Genomic DNA, 23,120 nt, shown 5'->3' on the forward strand with positions numbered 1-23,120 from the left:
TATATATACATATATAAAGCACATTTAAAATCAACATTGGTTGGCCAAAGTGCTGTACATGAAAGAAAAAAACACAAAAGTCAAAAATGGATAGAAACATTTCAATAAAATAAAAATGAAGACAATAAAAGCAGTAGAATTACAAAGATTTGAAAGCACAAGAGAAATTGAGTTTTAAGCATGGATTTAAATTCATTTAATGTAGAAGCAGTTCTGACATGTAGTGGCAGGTTATTCCACAACGTAGGGCCAGCCACTGCAAAAGCTCGATCACCTCTGCATGGAGATTGAGATTGAGGGACAGACAGACAGATGTTGACCTCTTGACCTAAGTGATCTGGATGGATTGTGAGTGACAATTAAGTCAGAGAGATATTTAGGGGCTTGATTACAATGAGCTTTGTAGGTGAAAGTTAAGATTTTTAACGTTGGTGGTAAGATGTGGTGTGAGGGACCCTAAGTCGGTAGAATTACCGTTAGAGAGCTTGTTTGGACCAAATAGAATGATTTTTGAATCATCGTTCAATAACATAAAATTATTTGTAAGCCACAGTTTAATTTGATGAAGACATGCCTCTAATCTCTCAAATGCTTGGCTATCTTTGTGTTTTATAAGTATATATCGATTTGGGTGTCATCCGCATAGCAGTGGTAAGACACACCAAATCTACTCATGATAGTTCCCAGGAGTAACATGTACAGAGAGAATAATAGAGGTGCCAGAACCGATCCCTGAGGCACACCACAGGTGAGGTGGGTCGCTTAGGATGTTTGACCGCCTATATTAACTAAAAAACTTCAGTTAGATAAAAAGGACTGGGACCATTTAAGTAATGTGCCATTGATACCAAATGATCGCTCCAGTCGAGATAAAAGGATCGTATGGTCGACAAAATCAAATGCTGAGCTCAGATCTAATAACACTAAGGCTACAGTGTCCCCTGCGTCAGTAGTCATGAGAATATAATCGAGGACTTTTAGAAGAGCAGACTCAGTGCTGTGAAGGGGTTTGTAGCCAGACTGAAAGATGTGTGCAAATAATTCTGCAGCTGTATAAAAAACTGATTTTCCAAGAATTTTAGATATGAATGGCGGGTTGGATTTAGGTCTGTAATTCTCATATACAGCAGGAGTGAGGGTTTCTTAAGAATGGGCGTCACAGTGGCGATTTTAAAACAGTCTGGCACAGTCCCAGTCGCAAGGCAATTGTTGATAATGTTCAGAATGTTAGATCCAACAGTGCTGATCACCTGTTTTAAAAAGCGAGAGGGAAGAATATCTTGGGGAGAGGTGGTGGACTTTAAGTTCAAAGTTATTTCCCTGCATGTCTGGAGGGAAACCAGCTCGAATTCGCTCCACTGTACCCAAGAAAAAGAAGGATCAGGTGCCTCCTGTCTCGAGGTGAAAGCTTGAGCTCGAGTGATATTCATTTTGTCAGCGTATATATATAAATGCTTTCAGTAAAGTGTTACCAAAACATTTTTTTTTAAGAAAGTGAACCACAAAGACCATGAACAATAAAATGAGAGATTTAGTAAGAAAGTAAATGTAGTAAATGTTAACAATGATTTTTATGTTGTCTTTAAGAAAATCACCAGTAAACTTAAAAGCGATATTCAGTTTGATCAATATTCTTTTTTTTTTATTTTAGCATAGATTAAAAAACAACAACAAAACAAACAAAACAAAAAACAAAAATTCAGGATTGAAGAAAAGCATTTTACACTTACACGTAATACTGTTTTGCACAGTCAACAGAACAACATGAATCAAATATGAAATTAAAACGAATCAAACAAACAAATTAATAAAAATAAAACCCACTGCACAAAGGTGGCAGAAGTAATTCGCTTTTCTATAATATAAACTTGGTGACACAAAATAAAAATACAATACAAAAAAAGAGCAGAAAAACTGATATTTTGAAAAAGTAAAACGCGGTTTTCTACTGTGAAAAAAGGAGCAGCAAAACAAAAAAGGAAAAGAAAAGAAAAGATCCACACAAGCCAAAGCATGTGTGCGCACATCTGTTAAAAATGTCAGCAAAGTTACGTGAGTTTGCGTGTTTGTCCTTTTCGTCCATGCCAAACGCTTGCAGGATGTACAAACCCTGCCATGATTGCAGTTCAATATCTACAAAATCTGGATTTGAACAACTTACTTATATACACTGTACAACAATTTGTCAAAATTACAGCTTTTACAAAAAAAAAAAAGATCCGCCCAATGGCATTCAAAATTACAGTGCACGCTCTCGAATCAGCTCACGGCAAACACCTCAATCATGTTCCCTTCGGGCTATAATGCCATTCCAATCCAAAGTTGGTCCACAGTATCACTCCTCTCTCCCTCGTTCTCCTTTTGATTTATATTTTATTGATTTTCACTTTCTTTACATTTTCTTTTTCCCTGCATCTTTTATTCAGTATTCTGTTTCAGGACTTGGCATTTCCCTCTTTTCTGACTTGCTGTTATTGCTTTCACTCTCTCATTCCGCTCCTTTCTCTGGTTTGGATCGGTAAAGAACCGGAGGAGGTTTGGACTGCAAGCTACTACAGGCATGTGTCGTTCTTGCATTGTAAGTGCCTGTGAACACACCAATATTATTGGACACTGAGATGATATTCTGCTTATGGCTTTCTGATATGCAATTCCGGAAAAAAGGGGGAGACGAAACTTACAGAAGAGTGCCGCCCACGTTCCATAAAAACACTCACACGCATCGAAATGATCAGCTTGAAAAATAGTGCTATTCAGGATCCGATTAATGCCTCACATAAAAGACGACGCTGCTACCAGTCCAGGGACTTAAATATGGCATGACAGAATTATTTCAGACAGGGCCGCTGTAAATCCGAACATACTGTATCGTCCATTAGTTTAGTGCAAAAAAGTCAATGCATAAAAAAAAAAAAAAAAAAAAAAAAAATTTTTTTTTGGAAAGATACAGAAAACATGTGCTTTTTGACCATTTATTAAAAACGGACTCAAATTCATGTTCTGTTCCAAAACATAGTGAGCTGCCTTTTAAGGTGGCTTCCAAACTGAAATGGTCCCTCATAAGTGAGCGATTTGGAACGATCTACAAAGAAAGCAACTAAACTGAATATTAATTTGCTGAAAAACCAACCAAACAAACATAAATGGCTTAAACCAGCCTAGGGTGAGCTGGCTGGTCTCCCAGCCTGGCCAAGCTGGTTGCACTGATGTCTTTTTTTAGGGTGTTATATGGGGTTTGGGCTCTTGGGAAACCAGCTGGCTGACCAGCTAAACATCTCCTTGCTGAGAGAACTGTGAAACTAGTTTAAACCAGTTAAGACCAGAAAACCCCCTTAGGTTGGTTTAAGTCTTGTTTTTTGGGACTTCTTGAGTTTGATGGTAACAACAAATACAAATATGTATCACACATAGATATAAAATTATATACAACCATTTCTCTCTATATATATACATATTTTTTTTTTAAATTTTTTTTATTGAATGAAATATAAGTATATTTATAGTCGACACTCGACATGTCCGCCATCTTGGATTAATTGTTTTTTGCAATCCGTTCTGGGAAGTAAATGTGTGACCCTACCTTTAGAATAACAAGTTCATCGTTTTGTATTTAAATCTGTATGCTGTTTTTTTTTTTATATTTAGGTTGGGTATGCCCTTTTGAAAAATAAATAAGCTAAACTATGTTTGAAATAATTTATTTTATGCTAAGTATACTAAAAATACATTTACATATTTATGTAATTAATATAAATACCCTGCAATTGTACTTTTGATATACTGAATAGATATACTTAAAGTCTGCTAAATTGGAACAACTAATTTGTACTTAACGCACTTTATCCAGAAATAATGCTGAAGTTCAACTAAATATGTACTTAAGTGTATTTGATTGTGCTAACTAAAGAGGAACTATGGCAAGCATAAGTTCACTTTAAATATCTTGCATAGATATTATACAGAGACCATTCTATCCTACTAATAGTGATATTAAATCACATTTTAGGCTTAATATTAAGAAATGTGCATTGTTAGCACCCCAAATAAAGTTTAATTATAAGATTTATATCAGTAAGTCTAAAGCGATATGTCAGTAAATATGTTAATGGATTTGTAGTATACTTATTATGAAATTAAAGTATTTAAAATACATTTTAATTTAGTTTTTTTAAACTAGGGTGACTATTGTTGATTTTTATTTTTTATTGTATTTAATTGTAAGATTTGTTTATATAAAATAAAAATGTCAACAATTTGGACAAAACGAGGCATCTTAAAAGGCAGCATAAAGCGCTCTACATAGGTAGCCTACTAGGTTTTAGAACAGATCCAGGATTTAAACCCACAAACGGCAGCACCAAACAAATAAGGAACCGGACAGAACAATGAAATGCACAAGGGCGATTTCTGAAAACACATCTACAGATCATTGGTCTCGTTCACTATTACGTTTCTTGTTGCTTTAATCGTATGGTCTCCACCCATGACATCACTTTCGCCACTTCCTGTGCTTTTATTAGTGGGCTGCTCATGCAGAGGGCAGCGTTGAGAGTGTGTCTGTGGCTTCGGCAGTCCTCCGTCTCGCTTTAGTCTCACAGACGCGAGAGTTTGGTGTCCTTTATGTCTGAAAACACGTCCTGCTAATGTCAGTGACTGCGTCTTTAGTTCCCGGTGACGTGTCAGACCTCAGTCTGCTGCGTATGCGGGTGCATGTGCGCGTCCTCCAAACTGTCCAAGCTTCCTCCCGTCTCAGAGTCTTCGAATCCACAGGGCACGGAGGAAACGTCGGAGGCAGAGGAGGCGTTGACGGACAGGGGCTCCTCCCTGCCTGTGAAAGTGCTAAACTCCTCCCCCGCGGAGCCGAGCGGCAGCTGATGCGGGGGCAGGTATTGGCTGGGGTGGAAGTGTGGGCGGGGCTTGCGGTCCCCGCTCAGCGTGCTCTCTCTCGAGGCGTGTTGATTGGCGGGTGAGGTGTCGTATTCCTCGGTGGGAAGGGGCAGGGGAAGCTGGTCCTGGGACATAAACTCCTCCTCCTGAGGAGGCGGGTAGTCACTGTCGATATCGAACCCGCCGAGGTAATAGTCAGATTCTAAAGTCACGCCCACTTCGCTCGTCTCATAGGTGGGGACTTCCTCGATGTCAGGTAGGCGTGTATTCGGCAGCCAATCGGAAGTGTCCCAGTGGTATGCTGGAGAAACAGGAAACAGGAAGTTAGTAAACGTCGAGTGAACGAACAGCTAACGGGGCCCTTCGGTAGGTAAGGAATCGTGTTGGGCTGCATGCTCGACCATTCTGAAGGGAGGTTAACAGGTTAGATTTCGGTCCTGTCCCAAATTATACACTTGTCAAGACCGTAGGGTGTCCCATTCGCAACCTTTACTCATTGTCAAAACGTGCGTCTATCTGCAATTTAGTAAAACTCTAAAAACGTACCTACAATATGATTTCAGGGGCAGATTATCGATTAATAAAGACTTATTTTCATGGGGTTCCGTTTCACAATACTATGTTATGATTTCGAAACCACACTGTACTCTTTTTTTCAAAATTGTAAATCAAAATCAAAATACTAAAATAGAATATACTTTTTCAGACTTTCTACTTCACATTTTCATGTTTAATTCAATGTTACTTGCCAATTCTTTGTAATTATTTGTGATGTCAGACAGAGATGTCGGCAAAGGCACGTTTTTCGAATGAGTCTGGGATGCCCATTTGTGATTTGTTTTTGGGGGACAGGATTTGGGACAGGAACATTATACTGAACATCTCTACATGCAGGTCTTGCTGGAGTGAGTGGACATGCCTGCAAGGTGATTGAAGACACAGCCAGGGGTCAAGAGGTCAAGGTTCAGAGAACGTGTTGTTGACACAAGCGAATCATTCTTCAAAAAAGCAAACCAAAATAAATGAAGGTGAGGATTGCATGCAGCGATGCATGAAACACAGAAGCGCAGGGACGCACACGCACACGCACACAAACACACTGTACACGACCTAATCCTCGCTATCAGAAAACATCAATATCAAACAATAGAAAAACACAAAGTCAGCAATGGAAGCACTGCGGGGGAAGAGACAGACGAAAAAGAGGAAAGGGATGAAGGAGGACTGCAGGTACTCTGATGTGTGTGTGTGTGTGTGTGTGTGTGTGTGTGTGTGTGTGTGTGCGTGTGTGTGAGTGTGTGTGTGTGTGTGCGCGCTCATCGACAAAGAGCATCTCGCTGCTGGATGATGTGACACTTCCCAGAATGCAATAGCTCAGTTTGTCAGCAATACGGAAAGGGAGAGCGAGAGAGGGAGGAATAGACAGAGAACAAAGTCTGAAAAGGAAGGAGTGCAAGAACTCCGGGAGATTTAGCTGAACAAAGCAGGAGGAAAGAGAGAATGTGAATCACCTCTGTTGAAGTTTTGACCTTGATCCATAACGGACACTGGTAGGCAAAAAAGAAGTAGAAAGACAGAGAAAGACAGATTTGTGGGTCAGCACCAAACCCATCCTATGTTCTGAACTGTGTTTATGTACAAACACCATGTTCAAAAGCATCAACATTGCATTTACATGTGTGTGGTTTGTGATATTCTGGTGCGTGTGATACCTAGGTTTGGGTATCGTTTAAATTTAAGCGATTCCGAATCCGCTTATCGATTCCAATTCTTATTGATTACACTTGTTATTATAAATAAACTATAGATGAATCCTTATTAAAGTTACAGAAGTTATTCAGTCAGGATTAGTAAGTGATTTTCCTTTTATTTTGATCTTTGATTACCTTAAATGACACAGGCGGCAGCAGGTTTATTAGGTCACTGCTGTCACTTAAAGCTGCATCCAATATACTGTTACACATGCATTTTCTTTCTCAACTGTTTACGTTTAAGACACTTAAGACAACCGATTGTGTTTACGAGGATATTTTAACATCAGTTTGTGTGTGTTTGCCTATTCAAGCATGTCTATGTGGTGTTTATATGTCTACGAGTGAATCTCTGAGCCGGTGTGAGTGAGTGGAGGCGGGGCTAATCTGCATATTCATAGAACCGCACATACTAAATGAGGCAAGGGTGTAGAGTTACATTCAAGCTATTTTAACGGCATGAAGATTTCTTTTCAAGGTAAAAACTTTTAAAAAGTTGAGCTTTAAGGGATACAATTTTTGACTACAGGGGGACATGAAGTAGCACAAACAAGGACCAAATTTGAATATTTAGGGTTAGGGTTTGTTCAAATCACCAATACCAAGTATTGAGCACTTGTAAAAGTGACAAGAAGATTAAGAATGCTGCTTATACAGTTTATTGTTACTATGAAATAAAAATATTTATTTAATAGTAACAGTAGTAGGCTATATAAGATAAATCATAGTTGCCATGGTAAATATTTGTAAGGGTAAGAGAAATCAGAGCAATGGAGACTAAAAACGGAGAGATAATGGTGCTTTAAAAATGCACATCCCTTCCCAGCTTATTAAATTGCCCATGTCTGATCTTCATCAGTATGCGTTTGATTGAATGTGATTAAGTTAGGGCTGAAATGTCATTTAAATGTGGACCAAGAAAAGTAAGTGCGAGTCTGTAGTTATTACTGAGCGGAAAAACAAGCAGTCACGCATACACTTAATATCTGTTACAGTGCCTTGGAGCCATACAAACTACTCAATTCTGCAAATTAGGTTTAAATCTTTGTCCTACAAGATTGGATGAAACCTTTTGGACTAAAAACAAATTCAACATCACTTTAGAGATTGTGTAAAACATATGTAAATCAATCCGAAAATGTAAATTCTGTCATCATTTACTCACCCTCATATAGTTTCAAACCAGTATGCATTTCTTTCTTCTGCTGAACACAAATGATATTTTCAAGAATGTCAGTAACCAAACATTTGATGGGCCCCATTGACTTCCATAGTAGAACAAAAAAAAATACTATGGTCAAATGTTTGGTAACCGACATTCTTCAAATATATCTTCTTTTGTGTTCAACAGAAGAAAGAAACTCATACAGGTTTATAACTACATGAGGGGGAGTAAATTATGACAGAATGTTCATTTTTGTGTGAACTACTGCTTTAACTAATATAAAAGAAACCACATACACAAAATATAAAGGTGTTTTTAAAAAATGTTTTTAAAGGTGCAGTAAGTAGTTTTGTCCACTTTAAAGCAATGCTATTATTGTTAACTAAATCTAAAACAAAAACAGTGTAAAATAAAATAAAAATATTAGACGAAAACCTTTAATTAAAAATTTTGAAGCACTAAAATACTAAAACTGAAATATATATTAAATCTATACTGACATATTAAAAAATAACAAACTAATAAAAATGACCTAAGCACATAAAATGCCTAAAACTAAAATGAAAACTAAAAATATAAAAATAAATCCTAATTCAAAATAGAACTAAATAATAAAACAGCATATAAACAATAATAAAACAACACTGCTTTAAAGCATATTACATCTCACAAAATGAGAAATATGGGAATGTTTATGCTAAAAAGATCTTTGTATCAGCCAATGAAACCAACGATTACTCCATGGACCTTTTACATATACAGCTGAAGGACTGCTAGGACAATATGAAGCAATGGTTTGAAAATATGTAAATATGAACTAGTTTTGAAATGTCTCGGCATGAACTAGTTTGAAGATTCAGAAGTTTGTTAGATTTACAACCTCTAAATCAAAGGACAAGCTCAAACAAGCTTATCAGCCTACATTACTTTAGCTTGTCTAGCTTTGAAGATACACTTGAAAAGATTTTTTTTTGTTTTTTTACAACTTCAAACGTGTGTGTTTGGAAGACTTGCGCTCTTCCATTGAGGGTAATGTATGATCTGGGGATGTGTTTGTAGATGTGTGTTCGTCAGAGACAATATTTGAGCGGAGACTGTGTGTGTGCTGTATCATCTTGCTGACTGGGGTGACGCTTCTCCTCACACACACACACACACACACACACACACACACACACACACACACACACACACACACACACACACACACACACACACACACACACACACACACACACACACACACACACACACACACACACACACACACACACTACATTTTACAACTACAACACATTACATTTTGGTATTGTACTTAACTATATTTTGGGGCTGTCAATTTAAAAAAATTGTTAATGGTTATAAAAAAATAAATGTATTTTTAAAAATACGTGTTAATGTGAAATGGATGCAAAATCAATTTTGAATTATCTTTACTTGAGGGATATTTCTATTAAATATTGATATGTATACATGTATAAAAGTATATGGTCCACATGTAGAGCGCTAAGTAAATGTGTATGTGTGTGTAATCAACAACAACAAAAAAGAGCAAGAGAAAGAAAGAAAGTGTGTGTTTGTTTGAGTTCAAAGGTTTGTTCATGTGTCTTCAAGCGCTTTTAAGGAAGATGCTTCAGAATCCAAGCGGTGGGAAAGAGTACCTTCATTCTCAATCGTGTCGACTGCATCATTGACCAGCCGAATTACCGTCACTATGGAAGCTTGGGAAGAGAAAGCAATGAAGACCAGTCAGAAACTTTCACACACCCACACACACGCACGCGCACAGGAGAACCCAAACAAACCCACAGACTAATCAACTCCACAATATCTGTTACACTGTTGGTCCACTGCGGAAGCTTCTGTGCCCTGATTGGCTGCTGATGAATTTAGCTGTGACCAATGAAAGGCAAGCATGGCATCATTCCAGCGAATCTGAGGAGAGATGGTGGTGATGTGACCAACACACAAATTCACATCCACACTGCTGCAATCAAATCAGATCAGAATAATCGTATTTACGGGATTAGAGACTACGATGCGTATTTAACAGTAAAAAACTATGAATTTAGTTGCGCTGCCAATTAAAGAATCATACTGGAAAAATAGACAGATGAAAGAGTCTGACCAGTATTTTTGTGGTAAACACATAATATGCATGTGCGTGACGTCATCGTCTTCAGAGATTCACGTTTTTGCTGTTTACACGGAAACAGTGTAAACCGTTTTCAAAAAGTTTGCGTTTTCAGGCACCGTAGAACACATACAAAGTTTTAAGTTTTTATTTGAAAACGATGTCGTGTAAACAGCCTCTAAGTGTAGTCGAGTTATATCTACCACAGACCTTATTTTACTCAAAGTTGAAAAAAAACATTATAAAAACCCATGGGAAAATCTTGAAGGAACCAGCAGTTTACTTGCACAGAAAATACACAAAAATTGGTATGCTATAATACATCATAATAGTGAATGTTGATTATAGAATTTGTTTGCATTTTTTGTCCTCTTGATGAAGCAATAAATCTACTATACTACTTTAAAAAACTACTTTTACTGATTCATGAGGCAGCAGGTCTGTGACAAAACTACATTTCCCATAATTCTCTGCTGCAGATTTGAATGTGGGCCAATTACGCATTGCACATTCAATACTAAGGTATTAAATGATAAATAATAAATGAGCAAACACACAGATGAAGGATCAATTGCAAACCGTATGCGCATATTTTTTGCTTTTAAAAAAAAACAAAAAAATAAGGTTTGCGAAAAAAGTGAGAAATATTAAATTGACTGACATAACCAAAATAACTTGAAAGAGTATCAAGTTAATTACGATTTCTGAAGTCTTCAGGGCGACTTGAGAGCAGCAACACGCACGCACGCACGCACGCACGCACACACGCGCACACACACACACACACACACACCTCTAACAACCAACCTGACATCAAATATTCACTCCATTAACAAAATGATGATGAGGATGACTGTATGAAGAGTCCTGAAGAAAGACGCATGTCGTTTTATCCTTGCATGATGAGTAGGAACAACAGTAAACACACACACACACACACACACACACAGTGCCTTACCGTTATCATCACAGGAATCAGACTGAAAGGAGCTCAGCGATTGGACCTCGGAGTTGCTGCCCTTGTTACTGCCAGAGAAACATGTGACCTCCTCCAGCAAATCCACTTTACCTGAACACAAAAGATCAGGATGTCAACCAATCACAACTTCCGTAACTTTCAATAAACACACACACACGTTTCGAATGTCCAAGGCCATTCCAAGTCCCTTCTCTGATATTCGTCTTTTAATTTCTTTCATTTCCCAGACATTTTTTGCTTTGATCTTCTCTTTATTGGTGTCATGGTAACGGCTGCATATAATAGTCTCACTTTGCATTTCACAGGTGGAGATTTTAAAGACCTAAGAGGGTTTGAATGGAGGACACCACAAACCACGAGGACATGAAAAATGAAGAAATTATAGGCGGTAAAAAGCCTCGGAGGATTCAGATGCGGGAGAAAGGCTTTTGCCATCAGCTTTTCCACTAAACGGAGCCCATATACATACTTCCATAACCACTTTTCTTTCAGTATTTATATCGACGTGAAGAGTTATATCAAGTCTTTCAAGGGAAATATATATTTTTTACTATAGGACTTGTCTCTTTGTTTCTACTCTCAAAAGCACTCCCATGAGCCATTCACATATTGCCCGATGAATAATGCAAATAAAAATGGCAACAGATGGATAAAAAAGACAGCAACAATCTGATTATTGCTCCTTCAGGAAAAGGGTATGTTTTGTTTTTAACGAAATTAATATTTTTATAAAGCAAGGATGCATTCAACTGAAAATTGTCAGTAAAGACATCTATACTGTTACAAACGATTTCTATTTCTAATGAATGCTGTTCTTTTGAACTTTCTGCTCAAAGAATCCTGAAAAAAAAATGGATCTTGTTTTTTTACAAAAATATTATGCATCAAATCATCATATTAGAATGATTTCGGAAGGATCATGTGACACTGAAGACTGGAGTAATGATGCTGAAAATTCAGCTTTGCTTCACAGGAATACAATACATTTTTTTAATATATTACAATAGAAAGCAGTTATTTTAAATTGCAATCATATTTTACAATATTACTGTTTTACTGTATTTTTCATCAAATAAATGCATCCTTGGTGATTATAAGAAACCTGTACAGTAGTGTGTTTTTAAGAGTTCTGTCTGAGATGGTTTGGAGTATTATTAATAATGGTTTCAGCTGAGATAAAAGTTGAGGTACAATCCTAATAAAGATCTGTCCACAGATCCACAACACTCTTTTTATTTATTTATTTTTATTCCCAAATACATCTGCTGGAAAGTCACCTTGGATAAGAAAACATGAAAACAACACAGAAACAACTAAAGAAAAAAAAAAGGCACAGAGAGAACACAAACATACAATACAAATATATATATATATATAAAAATATATCTGCTGATTTTTTCTGAATTCACAGTGCTGATTTTTGAAAAACAAAAAAACGGTGGATTTTGTTAATCGTGGTAAAATGATTAACAGAACTGAGAATACAAATTTTATTGGTAGCAGAAAGCATAATTTAACTAGGGTTGTGTATCCAGAACCGGTTCCAAATTTCCAAGAACCGCAGATTCAATAATACGCGCATTTCGATTCCGCTTATTGATTCCTGTGTGCGCATTTTAATGTGATTACAAATCGTCTATTATGTAGTGTGTGAATACTGAATTGAGCTCTATTTCGTTTCTTCTTACACTCGAACGGGTAAACAAATAAAATGATGTCAAAATATCTAATTAACATCGGTTTTGTCTCAAGTGTACGTAAACAGTTGAGAAAGAAAACGCATGTGTAACAGTATATTGGATCCGTGCAGCTCTTAAAGTGACAGCAGCCGAATAAACCTGCAGCCTTCTGTGTCATTTATGATAATCGAATAACAAAAGACAAAGAAAATCACTCACTGATCCTGACCGAATAACGTCTGTAACTATAATAAGTATTCTTTTATATTCAATTAATAAAAAGAAAACTATGCGGCTGCAACAATGTTTTGTTAAATATGTTTGATATGTTTTTTTTTTTTGTTTACCTCATTGGATTCGATAAGAATCTGAATCGATAAAAATCAAAAACCCAATCCTAAATATAATTAGCTAACATTTTTAATAAATGTATAAACAAGAGCCAAGGGTTGTGTAAAACTTTAACGACACACATTCCAGTTGTGCAGAGTTTCCGCGTGGGCCTAGTTACAGGATTACAGCTCTATTTACATGTCATTTTCAAATGAAGTGACTTTTGATTTGGTTTACAAAAAAGCAACATTAAATCAACCATAAATTGAAAGCTTTTACTGAAAACGTAAACTGTTTCCACCTGCAGCTAGGTTTTCCGTTTTTTAGGTGTAACCTTCATATGAAAGTGTATTTTGATTTGATTTACCCAAAAAACACCATTAGCAAAGAAGATTTTAGCTAGTGGGAAGCTGCAGGCGGAAACAGTTTCAACAAATACAAGCTTTTTCTCCTGTGCGCTTCTGCCGTAGCTGTCACAGCAGGAAACAGAGCTGAGTTTAAGAAGATAAAAGTGTGGAGCTCCGCTATTACATATACTGATAACACCAAATCTGGCAGCAGGTTTTGTTATCTACGCTGTAAACAGACACAGGTCGCAAAACCATCCATGCATCGGTATACAGTTTCAATGCTTTGGCGTTCTTAGTGTTGGCGTATAGGGTTCATTAAAAGTCTGAATATAAAAAATGTGCATGCCAAAAAGCTCAGGGGGGTTACCGAGATACCAGCGTGTGTTTGTGTGTGTGTGTGTGGAACGGCAGTGATCTCAGGCAATCTCTGAGCTGTGTGAGGTTAAACGCAGTTAAATACGATATTTAAATAAAACATGTAAAGGGAAGGATGGATTTTTCAGTTGACAGGCATGAACTGATCAAAGCCCTCTGATAAATTCACACTGGCAAACACATTTATGCAAAAACATAATATGCGTACACACCAGACTACGTGCGGAGAGGAGTTGCATGATTCTGCCTGGAGCGAGAAATGTTTTTTTTCATATTTTAAATCAGAGGGTCAATGCATCACAACTACAGTATAATGCACTTTAACATCCCATAATGCAACGGATGTCAGCAATAATACACACACTATTTGAAATGGACCATTTGCAGTGTAAATAAAAGAAATAGGGATGCACCGATCCGATACTCAGCATCGGTATCGGCTCCGATACTGCCATTTTTGCCGGATCGGGAATCGGTCAGACGAGGCCGATCCAAATCCGATATTGTGCGTCTACTATTCTGTGTTATAGTTAACCCACAAAAGACACAAATATTTGCCCCACAAAAGGCACAAAAACATTATAAAGCACCATAAAGTTTTCGTGCACTATCTTATAAGTGTTCTGAAGCCATTATGTAGTATAATGTGAGATATAAATTAATATTTAAGTCATTAAATTCAAGATCACGTAAACTTTTTCCCTCTGCTGCGGCTGTCAGTCATTCTCCATTCAGCATCAAACAGCGCGTCACGTTCGGGTACGACAGTCAACATGATGAAACTCTCTCCAAGATGATTCAATGTTAATATTATTATACTTAATCTGTAGATAAAGGTCTATGGTTTCGCATAAAACAACTTTATATTGCTGGACTTTATTGCTGTAACTAAATCATGTTACTTTCTACCGTGTGTCTGTTAGATCACAACACTGGAGTCAGAGCACTATCATTGTTCTTCACGCGCACAGTAACTGATATTTAAAACTGTTAAAAGAAAAGGCTCAATAAACTATTGCATAGAGATAGATACTGTATAATACTCTACGCATCAATATGTATTTCCTTTGTGCTTTGAACTTTTCAATGCGGACTCGACGTGCTGCGCGCTGTGACTCCGTGTTGCTTCAAGCGCATCATTCTGCGCTCGGGATGCGCATAAGCGCTTTGTGCCGCACTGTACTGGAGCCTTTTGCGCAATGAAAGATTATTAATAGCCTTTCTTGTTCTGTCCTATCTATCATATGTTGCTGCCTCATTAAACAGCTGTGCTATACATTTAAAACATGTCTCAAATTACATAGCCTAGGCTACTATAAAAAATTATCTTTTTGATTTTTGTTATCTTGTTTTTCATGAATGTATTTTACAACAATATAAAGAGCAATGTGTAACGTTTTACAAGATTTAGTGTTACACTTATTGTCTCTTATTTGTTCCCCACTGAATGTTTTTTTTTTTCACTAAATGTTCAGATTTTATACAATTATTGTGCACTCGTGATATTTCTAGACTAGATTTTACTGCTGAACTATCCACTAATCTAGTTTATAATAGCATTTTTGTCATATATTATGATCATATATTTTTTGGATTTGTTGTTTTTCTTTATAATGAAGTTGTCTGTATTAAGTAGATGGTGTTTAACTCACAAAAGAGTGATTATCAGTTCAACACACAGTTATTGAAATTCTACTTGATTTAAAAAAAAAAACTGCGCTGGTATCGGATTGGTATCGGTATCGGCCGATACTCAGAATTTTGGGATCGGATCGGATCGGTTTTGAAAAAGCGGTATCGTTGCATCCCTAAAAAGAAAGATGGAATTCGTGCAGTATTGTTGGAAAGAAAACAACATACAACAATAATAACATAATACTATTAATATTCTTTAAATATTTGAATATTCTAAATTTGGGGTTCTTTAAAAAAAAAAAGACATGCAAAATGTGTATAAACAATAAGATTTTGTATATACTGTAGATGCCCCATTACTATAATTCTTCTGCTATTGATATTACAATAATTTAATATATGATATTAAAATTATATTTATTAATAGAATTTCTAAGACAAAAAAAGAGAATTTAGGAAATATACTACTGTTAAGATAATGATGAAATATACAAATTGTTTAGTGCACATAAATAATAAAAGAACGAGTTATTTAAAATGACAATAATAATAATAATAATGATATTTATGTGTTATTTATGTGTTTAGTGCACATAAATAATAAAAGAATGAGTTATTTAAAATGACAATAATAATAATAATGATAATAAAGTCTTTGAATTTTCTTCATTTGTTTAGTTTTTAAATGTATATATGCATTTTAATGCATTTAAAGATTAAGAGCATCTTTATACATGCACAATTACTATCATTCTTCAGCTATTCACTTTACATTTGTATATATGATATTAATATGATGTTGAGATATACATTTAATTTAATAAAAGAAAGGTAGAATTTGGGAAATATTACTGGAAAGGAAAAAATAAAATATATAAAAAGGTTTGTGAAAATGAAAAATGAAAGACCAGTTAATGATGAATTAATGACAAATAACCAATTTAAAATGACATACTACAAATAAATAAAAGAACAAATAAATAATTTTCGTCATTTGGGGTTATGTGATTATATTTTGGTATTTTTTCTTAATTTAGTTCGAATATAAATGCACAATTAACATAATTCTGCTGCTATTGATTTTCCAATCATATAATATACTACATTAAAATGATATCTACAAATATATTTTCCACTCAAATACTTTGATACGCACACAAATCCAGCACATTAATGACAGATATCTCTCTCACCCTCGTCCTCCCAGGGGCTCTTCCGCAGCGAGTCGCAGTCAGACCGGCACGGGGAGACGGGTGGCAGGTTGGGGGCGACGCTGCACACGACCACACCCCTCCGGTTGGTCCCGCCCAGGATCCGCGGCGACTCCGACGGATGGAAAGTGCTCATTTCCGTCAGCTCCGGGCCTCGGCAGTCCCCGTGCCTCTTCTCCAGGGTTCCCCGAGGGTCTCCGGGGAAACACGGCGTGTACGCCATGGGCCTGACGGGCACCTGAGGCGGGCCGCTCAGGCTTCCCTCGGTGTACAGGCTGATGGGCTCTCCGATGGCACAGCGCAGGGGCGGGTAGTGCCCACCGTTAGCTTTGTGCAGGAGGGCGGCTGTAGCCGGATCCTGAACCATGGAGAGGTTGTTCCGGGAATAGCTCTTCTGGAACACCTTCTTCCGGAAGGCGATGAAGAGGAGGATGAGGGTGAGGATGAGGAAGAGAACAACGGCGATGCCGATGAGCTCCTCCTTCCCGACGTAAGCGTGTCCGGCCTGCATGTCCGGAACCAGCACCGGGCGAACAGAACAAGCGCTGCCCACGAAACCAGGAGTGCAGTTGCAGTAGAAGGAGCCGAATGTGTTGACGCACACGCCGCCGTTCTCGCACAGCTCGCGCTCACACTCGTTCACGTCTTCTTCACACCTGCAGAGGGGAAATAAACACAGGGGTTATCGTGGCCCACTGGGTTTTACTGCATCAGTTTAGTGCCCTCGGCCTGCTTTAAAATCGATTGTGACTCGGCAGAAATGCACCAGTCTATAAAAAAAAACTGACAGCGTGTTCGAAAAGCTGGCATTACGAGATTAGGTCACAGCCTAAAGTAATCCGACTGTCCACACTGAAAGTGAAAATGCTGCGTGACACCACACGATAACAGCCAATCAGGACTTATTGTTGCTACACATTTAGAGCTATATTTTCGGTAAGATTTCATTGTGGGCGGTTATAAACTAAGCAAACTGTCACTGCTGGTTAGGACAAAATAAAAAATAAAAGTTTTGTTCACACCCATTGTTGTTGCTAATCACCATGTTTCAAAGACTCATTAAAGACAATGTGAAATCAAATGTGACCTTATTTACTTCCATAATAAATATGGCTGGTCTTTTCATCAAATTTTTTTTTTGCTGTTTTATAAATAAGTTGGTGCAATCAAGGCCACTCAGATGAGAAAACAATTATAATAATCCACCATAAGTAAAATATTGTTAATGTATAATACACACACACACACACACATATATATATATATATATATATACACATATTCTCAAAAGTTTTGGATCAGTAAGATTTTTAATGTTTTTAAAGAAGTCTCTTCTGCTCACCATGGCTGCATTTATTAGTAATATTGTTAAATATTATGACAATTTAAAATAACTGTTTTTTATTTTAATATATTTTAAAAAGTAATTTATTCCTGTGATCAAAGCTGTATTTTTCAGCATCATCACTCCAGTCTTCAGTGTCACATGATTCTTCAGAAATCATTCTAATATGATAATTTTATGCTCAAAAAACCGTGGTGTAAATTTTTTTTCTCTGGATTCTTTGATAAATAGAAAGTTCAAAAGAATCCTTGATGAATAAAAGTATTTATTTATTTATTTTATTTCTTCCCCCCCCAAAAAAATTGACTAAAAATTTTTAATGACCCCAAACTTTTGAACGGTAGTGTCAATGTTACAAAAGCTTTCTATTTCAGATAAATGCTGTTTTGAACTTTTTATTCATCAAAGAATCCTGAAATATACATAACTGTTTTAAACATTGATAATAATGAGAAATGTTACTTCAATCATTCTAATATGATGATTTTTATCATCGGCTGTTTAAATTGTAATTATTTTCATAATATTACTGTTTTTTTGTATTTTTAATCAAATAAATGCAGCCTTGGTGATTAGAAGAGATTTCTTTTAAAAACATTAAAAATCTTACAGATCCAAATATTTTGACTGGTAGTGCACACACACACACACACACACACACACACACACACACACACACACACACACAATATATATATATATATATATATATATAGAGAGAGAGAGAGAGAGAGAGAGAGAGAGAGAGAGAGAGAGAGAGAGATTGAGAGAGAGAGAGAGAGAGAGAGAGATTGAGAGAGAGAGAGAGAGAGAGAGAGAGAGACTTACTTTACATACACTATACTAATGATATACTATACTATACTATATATGTTAGTAGCAATATTACTATACACTTGACTCTACTAAAGACACTGCAGGTGCACGAAAGGCTGTGTCTAAAGTTTTCTAATGTCTGTTTGTGTTGGCATCAATTGTGCTAAACGAGCGAATAAAAGTGTCAGTGGTCTGTAATGAACTACATTAGCATACGCCAAGAGAGACTGCAGCTGTATAATCTCCTCCTCTGTGCAGAGAGAGCCATGAAATGATCTTTTAAAAAGACTAATGCTTCTCAAACACAGATAGACTGATGCCACCATCTTGTGGCCACAGATTGCACAACAGCACAACCTCAGTGAACAATTCAGAAACGCATTACACCGACGGCAGAAAAATGTACACGGAGGAAATGGAAGTGTGAATAGTTATGCAACCATGGCAAGGAAGTCAGTGCTAAGCCTGTGCCAGTTTTACACGGTGTGGTGCCAACAGAAACAGGCTTGTGTACGTGTTTTAGAAAGGAACAGATGCTGGTTATTAAATTCTGTTGGCAGCTTATGACTTTGGGGATTTTAAGTTCTTCAACCTAAATCACTACGTTCGTCAAACAGACACATTGTTTAAGACTACACAAAAAAGAAAATCACACAATAATTGGACAATACATTAAAATTATACACGAATACAATAATAAAATAATAATATGGATAAGTTTAAGCATAATCATACATTTATAAATAAATATGCAAATATTTAATTTATACAAGTGTTTAAAAATAAATAGAATAAGTGTGTAAATGATAAACAGTATAATTTGAACAATAGAATAATTGCATGAAATAATTGTATATATATATATATATATTATAAATGATTAAATATATTCTACAATGATTTATACATATATATATATATATATATATATGTGTGTGTGTGTGTGTGTGTGTGTTAAAATGCTACAAACATTATTTAAAATACTATATTTGTATATTTTATAATAATATATTATTTATATTTATAAATATTAATAAACACATTAAATATAAATATATAAATAAACACTACAATATATTATTTATATTTAAAAATATTAATAGATACATGTATATACACAAATATATACATATATATATATATATATATATATATATATATATATATATATATATATCAGTAACTATCATTACTTTGCAAAAAATGTTGAAATACTACAACATATAGAAACTATCCTTATTCAGCAAACAATATTACAATTCTACAATATATGTGGGCTGAATAACTAAAAGGACATAGTTGAAAATGTTGGTTGACTGACGTCACGCCGGTGTATCCTCTCTTGCAGCTGCAGATGAAGGCGTTTCCGATGGGTTTACACACACCTCCATTCTGACATGGGTTTGGCATACACACACTGATCTCCGTCTCACAGCGCCCTCCAGTGAACAGAGCACTGCAACTGCAGGAGTAACCTGAGAGAGACACACAAGACACGGTTTGTTCATGAATTGCAAAACAATCGCACAGACACGCCGGTGGGAAATGGCGTGGAAAATGTCAGTGAGTAAACAGTGCGCTGGTTTTATCAGCTCTACCCACAAAAACAAACAAACAAACAGACAGACACACACGCACACGCGTCTTGGAGACACTCCTGCACAAACGACCTTTTCAAAGAGGATGTGTATGGCAAAACACTGCGACTCCCACAACGCACTGCTCCATTCATCGAGGCCAGTGAACGAGTGAAAGAGAGAGAGATGACTACAGTCAGGAGGAAGAGATGAGAGGGGAAACAAGATGAGAAAAGTTGAGAGAAGAATAGAAAAGAGAAAAGGGATGAAAAGAGATGAGAAGAGACGAACAGAGAAGCAATGAGACATAAGAGAAAATAGTAGATGAAAAGTGGAGAAAAGTATTAGATAAGATGAAAAGAATAGATGAAATGGGAAAAGAAGAGATGAGATAAGAAGAGATGAACAGAAACTAAATGAGAAGATGATAGAAAAGGTGAGACAAGAAGAAAACATGAGATGTGAGACATGAAGACGTTAAGATAGAGAAGTGAAGAGACGAGAAGAGGAAAAATAGGAGAGATGACAATATAAGAAGTAAAAATGTGAGAAGAGAAGAAAACAGAAGAGAAGAGATGAGATAAGAAGAGATGAACAGAAACTAAATGAGAAGATGATAGAAAAGGTGAGACAAGAAGAAAACATGAGATGTGAGACATGAAGACGTTAAGATAGAGAAGTGAAGAGACGAGAAGAGGAAAAATAGGAGAGATGACAATATAAGAAGTAAAAATGTGAGAAGAGAAGAAAACATAAGAGAAGAGATGACAAAATAAGGAAAGTTAAGAGACTAGAAAGGACATGAAATAGAAAAAGGAGACTCGAGTATAATAAATCGATGAGAAGAGACAGAGAGAAGAGAGAAATGAGAGGAGATAATTCGAGAAATATGAGATGAGAAGAGACTAGACAAAAGCAGGTGAGATGAGAAGAGAGTACTATGAGAAAATAGAAGAGACAAGAAAAGAGGAGAGAGACGAGATGAGATGAGAAGAGAGGAGAAGAGACGAGACAAGAGGAAAGGAGATGAAACGAGACAAGAGGAGAAAAGAGGAGATGAGTTGAGAGGAGAAGACAGGAGACGAGATGAGAGAGAGGAGAGGAGAAGTGAGAAGAAGAGACGAAAGGAGACAAGGTTATAAGGGGAAAGGGAATGAAACAAGACTAGAAGAAATGCAAAGAGAAAAGACAAGGAGAGAACGGAAGAAGAGAGGAGATGAGATTCACCGGAGAGCATGTGGAAAGCAGGAGCTGATTTAATCTTCATAATTGGTCATTTGGTCTCCATCAGACTCAGTAGATGTGAATAAGAAGTTCACTCAGCAGACAGAAGCTAAGCTGATCTGACTGAAGCCAAAACTGAGCAAAGCTTATTAACTAGAGTAATTACATCACAGAAGCAGATTAACTGGAGAGAAACTGAAGCAACCAGGAGGATTAATTATAACATTAAGATGAATCTCATTGCAATCCTAAAACCAGATATTTCTGGAGGAGTGCCTGCGCACACACACACGCACACACCTCCAGACGGCAGGCTGATGCAGGTGGCACCGTTGAGGCAGGGCTGGGCGGCACACGCGTCCGGATAGAGAACGCATCCCAACTTGAGATCCGTCAGTCCCACCACCTCCGCGTACGGGCTGCGTTTGTTCTGCAGCGGGAGTTCGTTATCGTTCAGAACCACGGAGTCTAGACAGCCCTGGAAGCCATTGGTGACCCGCGGACCTTTCCTCTCCGTCAAGCTGCGGGCGTCCGGAGGCGACACCTGCGCTCCGAAATAAATGGACAAATCTGCTCCTAAAGGACGGTATTTGGCCGTGGCCAGCCGCCGTTCCACGTACATGTCGTCTAGCGAGAGGCTGCTGTAGTTTCCACGCAACTCCAGGACCACGTGATGCCAGTTCCCGTCGTTAACCAGTCGGCCGGAGATCCCGATGCTCCTGGGACTGTTGCTGCAATCCAACTGGAACCACAACTTTCCCTCTTCGATCTGTCAATCAAATGCAGACACAGTCAGTCGACTGCATGTTAAATGGGACACATTCAAATTTCATGTATAAATAAACATAATGCGACCAGTGTAGCGCGATTCCCTTAACCAGAGGTTCTCTAACTTTTTGACAGCCAAACTAATTTTTACCTAAAATATTTACTTGAAGTCCACCCTGAGATTTTGGGCCCTATTTTAAGGATCTAAGCGCATGATCTAAAGCGCAAGTGCACTTAGGTTGTGTCTGAATCCACTTTTGCTAGTTTAACGACGGAAAAAATTGTTGTGTTTTGGGTGTAACGTGCAATAAACCAATCAGAGTCTCATCTCCCATCTCCCATTCAAGCCAGTTGCACTCGTGCCTTGGCGGATTCGCTATTTACATTTGCATGCAGAAAAACTGAACGCTTTTCTAGCGAGGACACGGATCTGATCGTGCGCGAGGTTAAAGCTCACGAGCAGATCATCTACAGGACAAAGTATACGCGCGTATACTTTGTGGACCCAGCTATAGGCGCATATTACTAACGCACTCTTTAAATAACAAAAATAATATTGCGCCATTGACTTTAGACCAGGTTTCAGTTGGTCAATGACACAGTCAGTTGCCTCAAAATAGCAACGCGCCAACAATGCGTCTAAACACACCTCGTTTCAGACTAGCACACTCATGGGCACACAGATGGGAGCAAATGCATTAGCTATTTAAACAACGTAAAAATAATAACTGTGTCGGGCTGAAACTATCGAAATACACTTGCGTTGTGCGCCTGGTGCCGCGTTGTGCGCCTGGTGCCGCATTGAGCTGGGTGTATGATAGGGCCCATTAAGTTAATAATTCAATAATTTAACACATTAGCATGTTCATGGTTAATTATATTGATGTTTGT

At 37.2% G+C, this 23,120-nt stretch overlaps 1 protein-coding gene across 3 annotated transcripts in view; it reads right to left on the bottom strand.

The window, feature by feature from the left end:
- Positions 1–3,602: 3,602 nt before the first annotated feature.
- fat3a (FAT atypical cadherin 3a) overlaps positions 3,603–23,120 on the bottom strand; it is a 168,838-nt gene continuing 149,320 nt past the window's right edge. For 2 of the 3 annotated variants that reach the window (XM_077207754.1, XM_077207753.1), the window contains 7 exons: positions 21,762–22,230; positions 19,982–20,135; positions 16,482–17,155; positions 10,896–11,006; positions 9,465–9,524; positions 6,399–6,434; positions 3,603–5,188 (listed from right to left, as the gene is read on the bottom strand). In XM_077207754.1, coding sequence (XP_077063869.1) covers positions 4,680–5,188; positions 6,399–6,434; positions 9,465–9,524; positions 10,896–11,006; positions 16,482–17,155; positions 19,982–20,135; positions 21,762–22,230 — 2,013 coding nt within the window. In that variant the 3' untranslated portion in view covers positions 3,603–4,679. The remainder of the gene's footprint in view (positions 5,189–6,398; positions 6,435–9,464; positions 9,525–10,895; positions 11,007–16,481; positions 17,156–19,981; positions 20,136–21,761; positions 22,231–23,120) is intronic. The other variant, XM_077207755.1, reaches the window with a different exon arrangement.

This window comes from Siphateles boraxobius, unplaced genomic scaffold (genome assembly GCF_051911475.1).
Source record: "Siphateles boraxobius isolate OS27281-9 unplaced genomic scaffold, OSU_SipBor_1 6, whole genome shotgun sequence".
Taxonomy (NCBI): domain Eukaryota; kingdom Metazoa; phylum Chordata; class Actinopteri; order Cypriniformes; family Leuciscidae; genus Siphateles; species Siphateles boraxobius.